The 14,143-nt window shown below is 42.7% G+C and overlaps 1 protein-coding gene across 1 annotated transcript in view; it reads right to left on the reverse strand.

Annotated features, from left to right (window-relative positions):
* The window catches only part of FCHO1 (FCH and mu domain containing endocytic adaptor 1), a 50,313-nt gene that overhangs the window by 5,326 nt on the left and 30,844 nt on the right, over window positions 1-14,143 (reverse strand). Inside the window, 3 exon segments of the mRNA XM_075611257.1 lie at window positions 3,108-3,166; window positions 9,090-9,289; window positions 9,540-9,669. Coding sequence (XP_075467372.1) covers window positions 3,108-3,166; window positions 9,090-9,289; window positions 9,540-9,669 — 389 coding nt within the window.

Consider the following 14,143-nt stretch of genomic DNA (forward strand, 5'->3'; position numbering starts at 1 on the left):
TGTCCTGTTGTTTTGTTCCAGTTTTTGATCTTCTGTGTACCGAACCGGCTTGCTTTGACTACTCCAACCTCTGGCTCCTGATCTTACATAGTTACATAGTAGATGAGGTTGAAAAAAGACGTAGGTCCATCAAGTTCAACCTATGCTAGATTTAGACAACAGATACTTTATCCTATATCTATACTTGCTTATTGATCCAGAGGAAGGCAAACAAAAAACGCCATTAAGGGGAAAAAATAATTCCTTCCTGACTCCAAGAATTGGCAATCGGATTAATCCCTGGATCAACATCCTTCCCATGTATACTTATTTGGTATATCCCTGTATACCTTTCCCATCTAAAAAGATGTCCAACCTTTTTTTGAACAAATCTATTGTATCTGCCATCACAGTCTCCATGGGTAATGAATTCCACATTTTAACTGCCCTTACTGTAAAGAACCCTTTCCTTTGTTGCTGGTGAAATTTCCTTTCCTCCAACCTTAAGGGATGGCCCCGAGTCCTTTGTACTGCCCGTGGGATGAATAGTTCTTTTGAAAGCTCCTTGTATTGTCCCCGAATATATTTGTATATAGTTATCATATCCCCCCTTAGACGCCTCTTTCCTAATGTAAATAAATCTAATTTAGCTAGCCTCTCCTCATAAGTTATCTTATGTCTTGGCTACCTCTGACTCTTCGCTCCTCTCTAATCCTGAACTCGGCATTGCACCTCGACCACTCTCCACTCTCCACCCCTGACTTTGGCAAAAGTACCTTCTACGCTCCGGATATCTCCTACGTTGAACTCGGCAAGTATAAAGACAACTCTGATATCTATATCCCTGACCCTGCTGTCAAGACAAACCTACACTCCGGACGTAGCCCCCGTGCCTGTGGCTGGTGTTTGTTACTACTCCCATCTCAGTACCGGGGTCTCGTCCTGTTTGTGGTGAGCACAGCGTGACAGAACGGGATCTGTCTGTCTCTCTCTGTGTCTCTCTCTCTCTAGCTAGCTATGTCTGTTATTTTAAACAGTTCCTAGGATTTTTGTCTGTGTTTTACATTTTCTGATATACAGCTGAACGCCGTTATAACGCGGTGCGCGGGGTCCACATAATGAGATCGCGTTATAACCGGGATCGTGAAATGGCCACCACGATCAGCGAGGACTTACCCGGCATCTGCAGCTCTCCCCTCTCCGATTCTTTACACCAACCCTTTGATGTAGCAGCTAGAGAATTGCTACTAGCATATGAAGGGTCATGGGTTCGATTCCTGCATGTGTATTATATAAAATGTATTCACTGTTGGGCTGTCATTGGTCAAAGAAGGGTCATGTGACCCTCCTCTGCGTTCGAAGCGCACGTGGACACAGCCTGATGAAGCACGGAGAGGAGAGAGCTGCAGAGGAGAGAGCTGCAGATGCCGAGTAAGTCAATAAAGCATTGATTGTTATTAAAAAAAACCCTTGGAGATGTTTATAAATCGTGAGCCACACTCAGAACACCTTATAAGCGGATCCGTGTTGTAGCGGATCGCGCAATAACGGGGTTGAGCTGTATGTCTCTCTTTCTAGCTCTGATATATATTTTTCTTAGTTCTTTATCTTGCTGAGAAATCAGTGTGTTTTAGCTTCTGAGAAACAAGTATGTCATTGAATTAGCCAAGATAAATGATGTATAGCTCTTTGTCCTGAGCGTATAAGGGTGCAATGTTAAGCATATGTTACTAACTTCTACTTTCTAAAGATGCTTGTTACATCGAATTGAAGCATCTAATGATCTACCTTATATAGTATAAAAAAAAAAAAAAAAAAATGAATGTTCCCAGCACACAAAAGACGATAAGGGGATAGGTGAACACAAAATCTTTTAATGAAAAACACAAAGTAAGTGTGAAACCACAACGTAAAATACAGGGGAAGGGAGAGGAAAGGAATGGGGTGAGGCAAACATAAAAGTACAAAGGAAAGGGGGGCAGCAACGTTTCGGGGTCTGGAACCCCTTCTTTAGGCCCTGGAACCCCTTCTTCAGGCCCGTTCCCAATAGATACTAGGTATCTAATGGTACTTCCCAATTCCCTGTACAAATCTCCCAAGAAAGCACCAACAATTGTGCAATGATATATGCACGTATTCACCCAAGGGGTTAACTAGCTCAGTCCAGAGGTAACACTAAAGGAAAGAGCAATGGTAATTTGATCTAACCTCCCAGGGGATTAGAGTGAGCACACAACAAAAGTCCAGCAACAGCCCACAGGCTACAGTTCAAAAAAAAAAAACAAGGGATATGCCTAAATGTGAAAGGTATACTAACTAAGCTGTTAGGCTAAACAGATCTGGTGTGCTTCAAGGCAAAGCACTGACATCAAATAGCTTCAAGGCAGAGTTTATACAGACCAGTTCAGTAGCTGCAACCTGTGAGCAGGAACATGTACTAACTCACTGCAGATACTGAAGTGGGAGGTTAGATCAAATTACCATTGCTCTTTGCTTTAGTGTTACCTCTGGACTGAGCTAGTTAACCCCTTGGGTGAATACGTGCATATATCATTGCACAATTGTTGGTGCTTTCTTGGGAGATTTGTACAGGGAATTGGGAAGTACCATTAGATACCTAGTATCTATTGGGAACGGCCTGAAGAAGGGGTTCCAGACCCCGAAACGTTGCTGCCCCCCTTTCCTTTGTACTTTTATGTTTGCCTCACCCCATCCCTTTCCTCTCCCTTCCCCTGTATTGTACGTTGTGGTTTCACATTCACTTGTGTTTTTCATTAAAAGATTTTGTGTTCACCTATCCCCTTATCGTCTTTTGTGTGCTGGGAACATTCATTTTTTTGTATTGTATTAGGGAGGAACTAGGGTCCTCCCTGTTCCACATTGCACCTACTATTCCATATGCCCGTTTGAGTGCAGTCTATATTTTTGTTGTTCATTACCTTATATAGTATGTTGTATCTTTGCTGAAAGCTGATTGAAGAATAAAGAATGCTGATTTGAACTGAACCCGATTCCTGAGTATTATATCAAGAATAGGCTTTTCTAACACTATGAGGCTGCTCCTCTTCCCTTAGTCAGAGTGTAAGCTCTTGGGGCCAAGAGACACATAAAACACAGGATTCTGTTACCTCCGCGCTCCTTTCCTGCAGGTGCATCTGGGATCTGCCACAGTAACCTCCGCTCAGTGCTGCAGGGGTAGGAAGAGCCGATTAACAAAAAGGAACAGACACAGCGTCACAGAGGATCTAAAAACAGCTGCTGAACCATTTAATAACCTCACATTGCCGACCCAACACACCACCTGTTATTTGCTTTGGCGAGTTAGAAGACAATGCATAAGAGCAACATGGCAGATCTGGCAAGAATCTGGAAGGTGGAAATACCGAATTGTACACTCCCAGCTCTAAATATATTCTCATCCGTAAAGGGTGTGTGGGTGGGTGTGTGTGTGTGTGTGTGTAATATCTATTTATCTATTATACGTACACACGCACACTACATACATACCCAAATTGACCTAAGTGCAAAAGAGGCGGTAGAAAAGTACTATCATGGTATAGTATATCAAGAGTACATTGGGACATCCTTCTTTGAATGGTAATAAACTCACACATTATCCACTTGTGTGTATTACTCCGCTGATATGAGGAGTGCAGCTGGGAATCTGTGTCTGATAGTGTCTCCTAAATACACAAGCGTAATGTACTCTAGTACTGATAACATCTTTATACAGTATGCAGATAAAAGCCACTTAAAATGTTTCAGTATTGATAGGCATGTTTGGGATGCCAAACATGTCTGCCGCTACTGAAACATTGTAAGTGACTTATCTACATATAAAGATTTTATCAGTACTGTACTATACTACGCTTCTGTATTTAGTATGATTGCAACAAGGAGATACCACCAGACACAGATTCCCAGCTGCACTCCCCATATAAGCAAAGTAACGCACAAAACACAAGTAGATCATTTGTTTATTACAAAACAATAATAACATACAAAAGGAGGATATCCCAATTTACTCTTGATATACTATACACCATGCACTATACACTATTCTTTTCTCCCTCATCTTTTGTGTTTAGGTCAATTTGGACATTTCTCTACACCTGCCTGGATCCGGTATGGGATTTTAGACCTTTTAGCAGCATTAGTAATAGGGATAGTAATTTTTTCCAATATTTACTTCTGCATTGTGCACGTTTTAGTATTATATTTTACTTTATTGCACAGTAGATGTGTGCGCATCATTTTTGGTGTGTGTGTGTATATATATATATGTATATATATATATATATATATATATATATTTTTTTTTTTTTTCACCCACCATAACTTAAAACGTGTGTGTGTGTGTGTACACACACACACACACACACACACACACACACACACACACACACACACACACACACACACACACACACACTTACCATCCAGCAGGGCAGCAGAACAGCTTTGAGCACACACTGATGAGACCCATTAAGGTCAAAACAGTCTGTCTGTGGGTGGGTTTACTGGCTATGCATCTTAACCCTGGCTGTGCTCAAAGCTGTGACCATGCAGCAAGCTTAAGCCTATAGGGAACCATGTTAAAAATGGGTTTGAAGCAAAAGGTGACACTGTGTGCTCATTTGCATGTCATTTCCCAGAATCCCTTGCTGCAGTGGAATTGATATATATTGTATATACACACACATATATATACACATACATACACACGTCTAATTATATACTGTAGTGATATAGTGAAGGAAATACAGTAGCACCACACTAATCGTGAACAATAGTGTGAGTCACTAACACGTGACTAGATAAAATAAAAGAATTGGCTTAGTAGCAGGTAATACAGTTTAGTGCATTAAGGGGCATACAGCAATATAAGTCCTTGAATAGAATTGGTAATAATCAATAGTGGATAAACAGTGGTAGTAACAAAACACAAAAATGTGAATTATAGGTGGTCTTCCCTTAATAGAAAACCACATCCAATGAAGAAGAGTCTGCTGCTATCCATATAGCTGGCTGTGCATCTTCGATTCTACAAAAAACACAAAAAGGCAAAAGCGCACAACTCATTGTGTAGTATTTGAAATATAGATTTGGTACATAAAGTGGGGTATCACACGTACAGAATAGCAAATAAAATCAGACTTATGTTATGACCATAAGAGGTCTTTATAATGGATCAGTCTCAACGTTGAAGTCTCGGATCGGATGGCTTCTTACGATTGATAAGGTCTGTAGTTACCAGATACTGGCAGGTAATCTGGCAATCTGAATGGCAGTGAGTGACGGAACCTCCGGACCCCAGATGTAGTTGAGACGCTGTGAAGCAGGGAGGGTGCAAGCTGCCATGGCACACGCAAGTATTCACTCCTTGAGTCGTCTCAGGGGCACCTGACTGATGATGTCACGGTCCTAACCTGGTAGAAGGTCAGGAATAATCTCCCACCAGTCTCTGTTCAGCACACACTGTAGTGGGAAATGCTCCATCTCCAAGAGTAGCCTTAACAAAATCAAACTTTAACAGTGTCTGGATCAATGCACAGTCCAATTCCAACACGTTTTGTAGCTGACTGCTACTTCATCAGGGAATAATTAGACAGTGAAACAAGCTGTTATTTAAACCCCTCTCCTACTCACAAATGGCTGAGGGAGGTGGTGTGTGAACAAATTACTAAAACGCTTGGACACTAACAAAAGTCAGACCTTATCAGCTTGCTTACATACAAATGCAGCGGCCATTATTTTAACAAATCACGCGGTGTATACTTTGGGAATACCCATGTCATGGCGCGGGATTGCTTCCAACCGTACCGCCTTGAGACACGAGTGCAGGCGAGTACATAAAATGGCATTTTAGTGTAGTGTTGTGGCTTTTAAACACCTGAAATTGGCACAGTAGCACAGTACTGTACACATTACAATTCATTCATTTAATTGCATTTAATTGCACACAATCCATGAAATTCAAACAAAGCAACCGCGATAAACACGTATGGCTGGGGCAATTGGCCGTTTTCATGCCGCGTTTAGTACAGCAGCGCACACAAACGGCGCACACAAGTGATTTCTTAAAATAATGGCCGCTGCATCTGTAATATATACATAATATATACAAGTAATAACATACATCTTTATTTATAACCATTAAATTAACATCATAACTAATCAATATTTAGGTCGCAAATTGGAATGAGAAGAAAAAAATACATACAGTAATAATTAAACAGACAGCATATCAAATATAATAGAAAAAGTGAACAATGAAATAGCGAAATATAGATTATTGCCCTGTCTCGATGATTTATCTATAACAGATCAAGGCAATAAATGGTAAAAGACCATATGAAGCATACATGGCATCAGATATTCATGATAAAGTCTGATGTGTATTTAGACAAGAGAAACACATTGGATCTAGTAGTGACAAGATATCAATTTATTCGTTTAAACCTACAGGAACAAAAGTTCTAAGTTTGTATATTAAAAAACGTTCCTATTTTGAAAGCGGCCTTTCTCGATCTCCTTCTCTTCTGTTAATTGGAACTACTTACATTCCTTTATAGAGTAGCAAGGCAGGGTCTCTATTATGATACATTTTTAAATGACGAGACACACTGTGTATCATAGCCACGCCAATCTTATGTTTCTGGCGTTCTCCAAGATTCTCTCTCTGTGACTTTTTGGTCCTATCTATGTAGTGGACACCACACAAGCACTCCAAAAAAAGGGTACACTACAGGAGTAGTTGTACATTACAATACAATCCTCAATTATAAAGCATTCATTCGTAGTCCGAGAGGTAAACTATTTTTTTTTATCATGATGGAGCATTTTGCACGCCAAACATCTGCTGTACCGAAAGTTGCCAAGGGGTTTGGCAGGTAACCAGGTTGATCTTAAATCACTAGGAGCGAAAACATTTTTGGATCTCCTAAATATTATCTTCGGATGTGAATTTAAATGGGATCATTAGATGGCATTTTCCAATTTTTTCTTCAATTTGTCTTAAAATCCAGTACATTTCCTTAGGCAACTTAATGTAACTTAAGATAAATTGTAGCCTTACATGAGGCTTTGAAGTTCAAGCCCACAGTCTTTATAATGCATTTCTCGAATGAGGGTATCAAACAAATATTCTAGATGGAGCTCATGCTCAAGGTTAAAGCCATTGACAGAAATCCTTATTGATCAAAAGTTGCCAAGATGCAAAAGACTGAACCCTTTAAAACGGACGTCACGGATATAGTTACCGTACCATTTATCACCAACTACAATTGTTCAAATTATAGGATATAAGAGATTAAAAAAAAACATTGACATATTCTAAAGACCTCATTTAAATACACATCCGAAGATCATATTTAGGAGATCCAAAAATGTTTGGCTCCTTGTAATATAGATTTAGATACAACCGGTAATTTAAGATCAACCTGGTTACCTGCCAAATCCCTTGGCAACTTTGGGTGCAGCAGATGTTTGCCGTGAAAAATGCTCCATCGTGATAAAAAATATCGTTTACCTCTCGGATTACCAATGAAAGCTTTGAGATTGAGGATTGTATTTCATGTACAACTACACCTGTAGTGTACCTTTTGGAGTGCCTGTGTGGTGTCCACTACAAAGGTAGGACCAAATAGCCCCCTATGGAGAATCTTAGAGAACGCCAGAAACAGAAGATTGGCTATGATAAACAGTGTGTCCCGTCAGTTTAAAATGCACCATAATTGAGACCCTGCCTCGCAACACTATAAAAGTAATGCAAGTAGTTCCAATGAATAGGCGCTCGAGAAAAGGCGCTGGCAAAACAGGAGTGTTTTTTTAATATACAAACTTTGAACTTTGGTTCCTGTGGGGTCGACTGAATATATTGATATCAGGTCACTTTACAAGATCTAATGGGTGTATTTCTCTTGTCCAAATAAACATCAGACGTTATCATGAATATCTGATGTAAACATGCCATGTATGCTTCATATGGTCTTTTACCATTTATTGCCTTGATCTGTTAGATATTATTGCCCCGTCTCGGTGACTTATCTATATATTTTGCTAGTTCATGGTTCACTTTTTCTACAATATATGATACGCTGTCTGCTTTAATTATTATCATATGTATTTTTTCTTCTCGTTTTAGCTTCAATTTGCGACCTAAATATTGATTAGCTATGATTTTAATTTAATGGTTAACAAAACACAGGACCCCAGTAAGCTCTTTTTGGGAATAAAGATGTATGTTATTACATATTACATATGTTATTACATGTATATAGTATGTAAGCATGCTGATTAGGTCTGACTTTTGTCAGTGTCCAAGCGTTTTAGTAATTTGTTCACAGACCTCTTCCCTCAACCAATTGCGAGTAGAAGAGGGGTTTATTAACAGCTTGTTTCACTGTCGAATTATTTCCTCCTGATGAAGTAGCAGTCTGCTACAAAACGCGTAGGAATTGGACTGTGCATTTATCCAAACACAATTAAAGTTGGATTTTTTTAAGACTACTCTTGGAGATTGAGCATTTCCAACTACAGTGTGTGCTGAACAGAGACCGGTGGGAGATTATTCCTGACCTAACAGGTTAGGACACTGACGTCATCAGTCAAGTGCCCCTGAGATGACTGACGGAGTGAACACCTGCATCTTCCATGGCTGCTTCCTCCCTCACGGTTCCACAGCGTCTCAACTACATCTGGGGTCGGGAGGTTCCGTCACTCGCTGCCACTCAGATTGCCCGATTACCTGCCAGTATCTGGTAACTACAGACCTTATCAATTGTAATAAGCCATCCGATGCGAGAGTACGACGTTGAGACTGGTCCATGATACATTGGAAAGACCTCCTGGTCATAAAACGATAAGCCTGATTTGATTTGTTATTCTGTACGTGTGATACTCACCACTTCATAGAACAAATATATTTTTGTAATGCTACACAATAAGAGTCATGCGCTTTTCCCATTTGTGTTTCTCATTACATAGTGCTGCATGTTCATGATCAAATGTAAGTGTATGGAGAAACTCATGATCATTGTACAGGGCTGTATGTTTACTATCAGGAGGTGAAGTTGTACAGAGATATTCGGCATAGCTCTGTTTCTCACCAGCGTGCCGGGGGGTCAAGCTGCATGTTGGACAGAGGCTCTTCCAAGGGCAACAGGATGTCCAGGTCACACAGGGGGGCCTGGCTGGGGTGGGATGTCTCATTATGTCTGTATTCCAAACAGAGCTCCGTGAATGAGGGGCCACAGCTCCAGGAAGAGGAGAGAAGCAGAGGGGCCGCAGAGAGGCCTGGCTTATATACCTAAGGGGTGGGGGAGAGAGGGGGTGAGGAAAAGGCAGAGTTGGAAAGGCCAGAGAGGGAAGCAGAGGATGCCAGAGGGAGAGAAACAGAAGGAAAGGAGGGAGGAAGTGAGGACCCAAGCCACACGGAGACAGCATGACATCAGAGAAAAGCAAAACAAATTTGATGTAAAAGAGGCAGAAAAAAAACAAGAGAGCAGGAGGGACGATTGAGCAGGAGGAAGAAAGTAGTAACAAAGGTGTCTGTGTACCTGGTACTTGAGTAGCGTGACGTTGTAATAAGGGGCTGTGGTGTGGTCAGCCAGTCTCTGCAGGTGACACGTCAGCGCTGACATGTTTAGCCAAAGGTCCCGGCTGTCAGGGTCACTCTGTGATAGGTCGCTGTGGAGACACAAGGGGTTAACAAGCACAAACCTGCCCCAATTTCATTCACCCGCCCATACACAGCGCTTAGGAAACCGAGCTGTTGTGTAAACAGTCACCGTCACGCCCATCTGCTCCTGTGTATAAAATACAATGGTCATGATAAAATCATGAGATATTAAGTATGTTAAACAATCTAGTGCTTCAGGGGTTAATGTGGTTACCGTTTGGTTTAAAAATACAAAGAAATGTTTTATGTCCGGTTAAACCATTTGCCAGGCCTAGTTTTAGGACTGATAGAATCTAGAGATAATGGCATTTGTTTTGCCAGAGATAGTATATACCCATGTGCATCTCAGAGAGGGGTGACAACCAGGTCCCCACTTAGTCGGAGAACTTTATTAAAATTAAGAAATGATGGGCCTGACAGTAATTCATAAGAGTAAGAATTAGACTTTTGTAATCGTAGCAAGGAGACGAAGCAATAAGGCCAAATCATTAATTTCTAAGTCGTAAAACCGGCAACCTAGCAGCTGATTTACGACAAGCGCTTATGTTGTTTCAATGGGAGAAGAATGGTATATAGGTCTTGTCCTGGAGTTCTAAAATAAGAATTCAACAAGGTGTGTTTTGGGATCAAACATGTGAATTGTCATCATTCTATGCCAGTGACCTCTCTGGGGAAAAACCTATGACATGTGGAAAGGTACTGTACAGGGATTTCTGTTTGGAATGTGCTATCCTGTTATTTTAAGAAACTGTTCTGCATCTATTGTAACTGTGTCTTCTTGTGATCTAGAGATAGAGAGATATTGAGATACACACACACACACACACACACACACACACACACACACACACACACACACACACACACACACACACACACACACACACAGTGATGGGTTTTGGAGTTTGAGCTTACTGGGAATGTGTGTGTTAATGCTCAAACCTGTAGCTAATCCATCCATTAGCAAATCTCCCAGGTATCTCTTACAGTATGTGCTCCTTTTTGTGCACAAGGCACATTGAACTGGGAACCAAGAAGTGGAAGTGGCCTGCTTTTAAAGGAAGTGGAGTGTCCACGAGTATGATGATTAACTATTATCCATTAGACCATCTCTCATGTACCTACGGTGCGCTTCTTATTGAGAACAGGTGTCGCCATATGTTATTTGGAGGGAGGTTTGAGGGGATAAATACAGTGCTTGGGACATTTCTCAAAATACGTGCAGAACGGATCTGATAGCGGATTAGGGTGTATCCACCTAATTGTTTAGTGCTTAATCTGCCTTCTGATTTCCGTGTGCGGATCGTATTCCGGTAAAAAATTCAAATAAAATCAGCTGATCGGATTTTGACAAGTTCGCTAATGTCTACTCCTGAGTGCCTTCATGCCCTGGTAAAAACTACCAAAGAAGTGTACACCCCATCTGGCCCTGATTCCTGCATTTGAACTACGCTGGAAAGGAGGATATCATCAATACCAGACTGCATCATTACTGCTGTGATGCTGCCTTTACCATTTATATTTGCTGTGACTTCACTTCTTCTCAAATTATGCACTTCTTTTTACCAGCCTCAGTATGTCTCTAACTCTATTCATATATCTCCATCTCTCCTTCCTTCACCACTTCTCTGTTCACATGAACTCCTTTCTTACTTGCGTCCTCTGACACCATACAGCTATATCCCCTGCACTAAAAAACACCCCTACAAATCATCCTCACACATCCTCTTTCTATCCATGCTTCTCCTCCTTGCTTCTGGGGATATCTCTCCCAATCCTGGTCCCTGTCTTATTCCTACATGCGCTCGTCCTCGCCTGCCAACTGCAACCTCTACTCCTTCTGGTGTCAACCCCTCCAACCTCATACCCATCCCCTGCCACCCTCCCTCCTCTCTCCCTTTCTCCTGTGCCCTTTGGAATGCTCGCTCCCTCTCTAACAAGTTCCTCTCTGTGCATGACTTCTTTCTCTCTCACTCCCTGCTTCTCTTTGCTATAACTGAGACCTGGCTCACTCAGTCTGACCCTGCTCTGGAAGCTGCCCTCTCCTACGGTGGCCTTTCCTTCTCCCACACTCCGTGCACTGATGGCAGGGGTGGAGGCGTGGGGCTCCTGCTCTCCTCTCTCTGTCGTTACCGAACCCTTCCTATTCCTCCCTCTCTTGCTTTTCCCTCCTTTTGAGGCTCACACTGTCCAGATTTTCTCTCCTCTCCCTGTTCATGTGGCGGTCATCTATCGCCCACCTACCTCTACCCATCCCCCTTCTGCCTTTCTCTCTCACTTTGAATCCTGGCTCTCTTTCTTCCTCTCCTCAGACTCCCCTGTTCTTCTCCTTGGGGACTTTAATTGCCACATTGATGACACCTCTCTCCCTTGGGCTTCCCGCTTTCTTTCTCTAACCTCTTCTTTTGGCCTTCAACAGTGGACTGCAGCCAGCACCCACAAGGATGGCCACTACTTAGACCTGGTTTTCACTAAGAACTTCTCTCTCTCCGATTTCTCCATTTTCCCTTTTCCGCTCTCTGACCATCATCTCATTCTCTCTATCTCGCATCTCCCCTTCTCCACCCCGGTTCTGCAGAAACCTGCGCTCTATTCACTTACCTGACTTTGAGTCCACTTTACGCTCCTCCCTCTCCTCTCTCAGCTCCGCGACAGACTCCGACAACCTGGTCAGGAACTACAACTCTGTCTTGTCCTCCTCTCTTGATCTACATGCCCCACTTTCTCTCTGCTGCACTCGCCCTTCTAACCCTAGACCCTGGCTAAATTCCCACACACGCATGCTGCGTTCCTCCACTCGTTCCTCTGAATGCCTCTGGAGGAAGTCTCACACTCTCGCAGACTTCCTTCACTACAAATTTATGCTATCCTGTTTCAACTCTGCCCTCTTGCAAGCTAAACAAGCCTACTTTTCTGCACTAATCAACATGCACAAGTCTAACCCACGCCGACTGTTCTCTGTCTTTGATACTCTACTCAAACCACCCTCATCTGCCTCTCCTTCCTCCATCTCCGCTCAGGACTTTGCTGACTATTTTAAGGAAAAGGTGGAATCCATACGTCAGAACATCCCCTCTGTTTCTTCTTCCCATCCTACACCTCTTCCTAACTCTCCTCCTGCCTTCCTTGACTCTTTTTCCACTGTCTCAGAGGAGGATGTGTCGCTGTTGATCGCCACTTCTCCCTCTACCACTTGCCCTCTTGACCCCATTCCCTCCCATCTCCTAAAACCTCTTGCTCCTACTATAATCCCTACGCTCACACACATTTTTAACTCCTCCCTCTGCTCTGGAACCTTTCCATCCTCCTTCAAACATGCAACAGTCATACCATTACTCAAAAACAGCAAGCTTGACCCTACCTGTCTTTCTAACTATCGACCTGTCTCCCTCCTGCCTTTTGCCTCTAAACTCCTTGAACGTCTTGTATTCTCTCGCTTGCTCCATTTTCTCAACACCTATTCTCTCCTAGACCCTCTACAATCTGGCTTCCGCACTGCTCACTCCACGGAAACAGCCCTCACTAAAATAACTGACGACCTCCATGCTGCCAAAGACAGAGGTCATTACACTCTGCTCATATTACTCGACCTCTCTGCAGCATTTGACACCGTGGACCACCCTCTTCTCCTTCACATTCTCCATACTCTTGGTATTCGGAACAAAGCTCAATCCTGGATCTCATCCTACCTCTCCCATCGTACTTTCAGTGTCTCTTCTGCTAACACCTCCTCCTCCTCCTCTATTGATCTCTCTGTGGGGGTACCCCAGGGCTCTGTCCTGGGACCTCTTCTCTTTTCTCTGTACACACTCTCTCTAGGTGACCTAATAACATCTTTTGGGTTTAAATATCACCTCTATGCTGACGACACACAAATATACTTTTCAACACCTGACCTTACACCTGCTATACAGACCAAAGTTTCTGAATGTCTCTCTGCTATATCATCCTGGATGGCCCTCCGTCGCCTTAAACTCAACATGGCTAAAACAGAGCTCCTCATACTTCCTCCCAAACCTGGCCCTACTACCTCCTTCCACATTACTGTTGGAACTACGATCATCCACCCAGTAGCCCAAGCACGCTGCCTAGGGGTCACACTCGACTCCTCTCTCACATTGGCCCCTCACATTCAAAACATTTCTAAAACCTGTCGCTTTTTCCTCCGCAATATAACAAAGATACGCCCTTTCCTCTGTTGCTCGACTGCTAAAACTCTGACTCAGGCCCTCATTCTCTCCCGTCTTGGTTACTGTAACCTCCTGCTGTCCGGCCTTCCTGCCTCTCACCTGTCTCCCCTACAATCTATCCTAAATGCTGCTGCCAGAATCACTCTACTCTTTCCTCGATCTGTCTCAGCATCTCCCCTCCTGAAATCCCTCTCCTGGCTTCCGATCAAATCCCGCATCTCACACTCCATTCTTCTCCTCACTTTAAAGCTTTACACTCTTCTGCCCCTCCTTACATCTCAGCCCTAATTTC

This window comes from Ascaphus truei, chromosome 8, assembly GCF_040206685.1.
Source record: "Ascaphus truei isolate aAscTru1 chromosome 8, aAscTru1.hap1, whole genome shotgun sequence".
Lineage (NCBI taxonomy): Eukaryota > Metazoa > Chordata > Amphibia > Anura > Ascaphidae > Ascaphus > Ascaphus truei.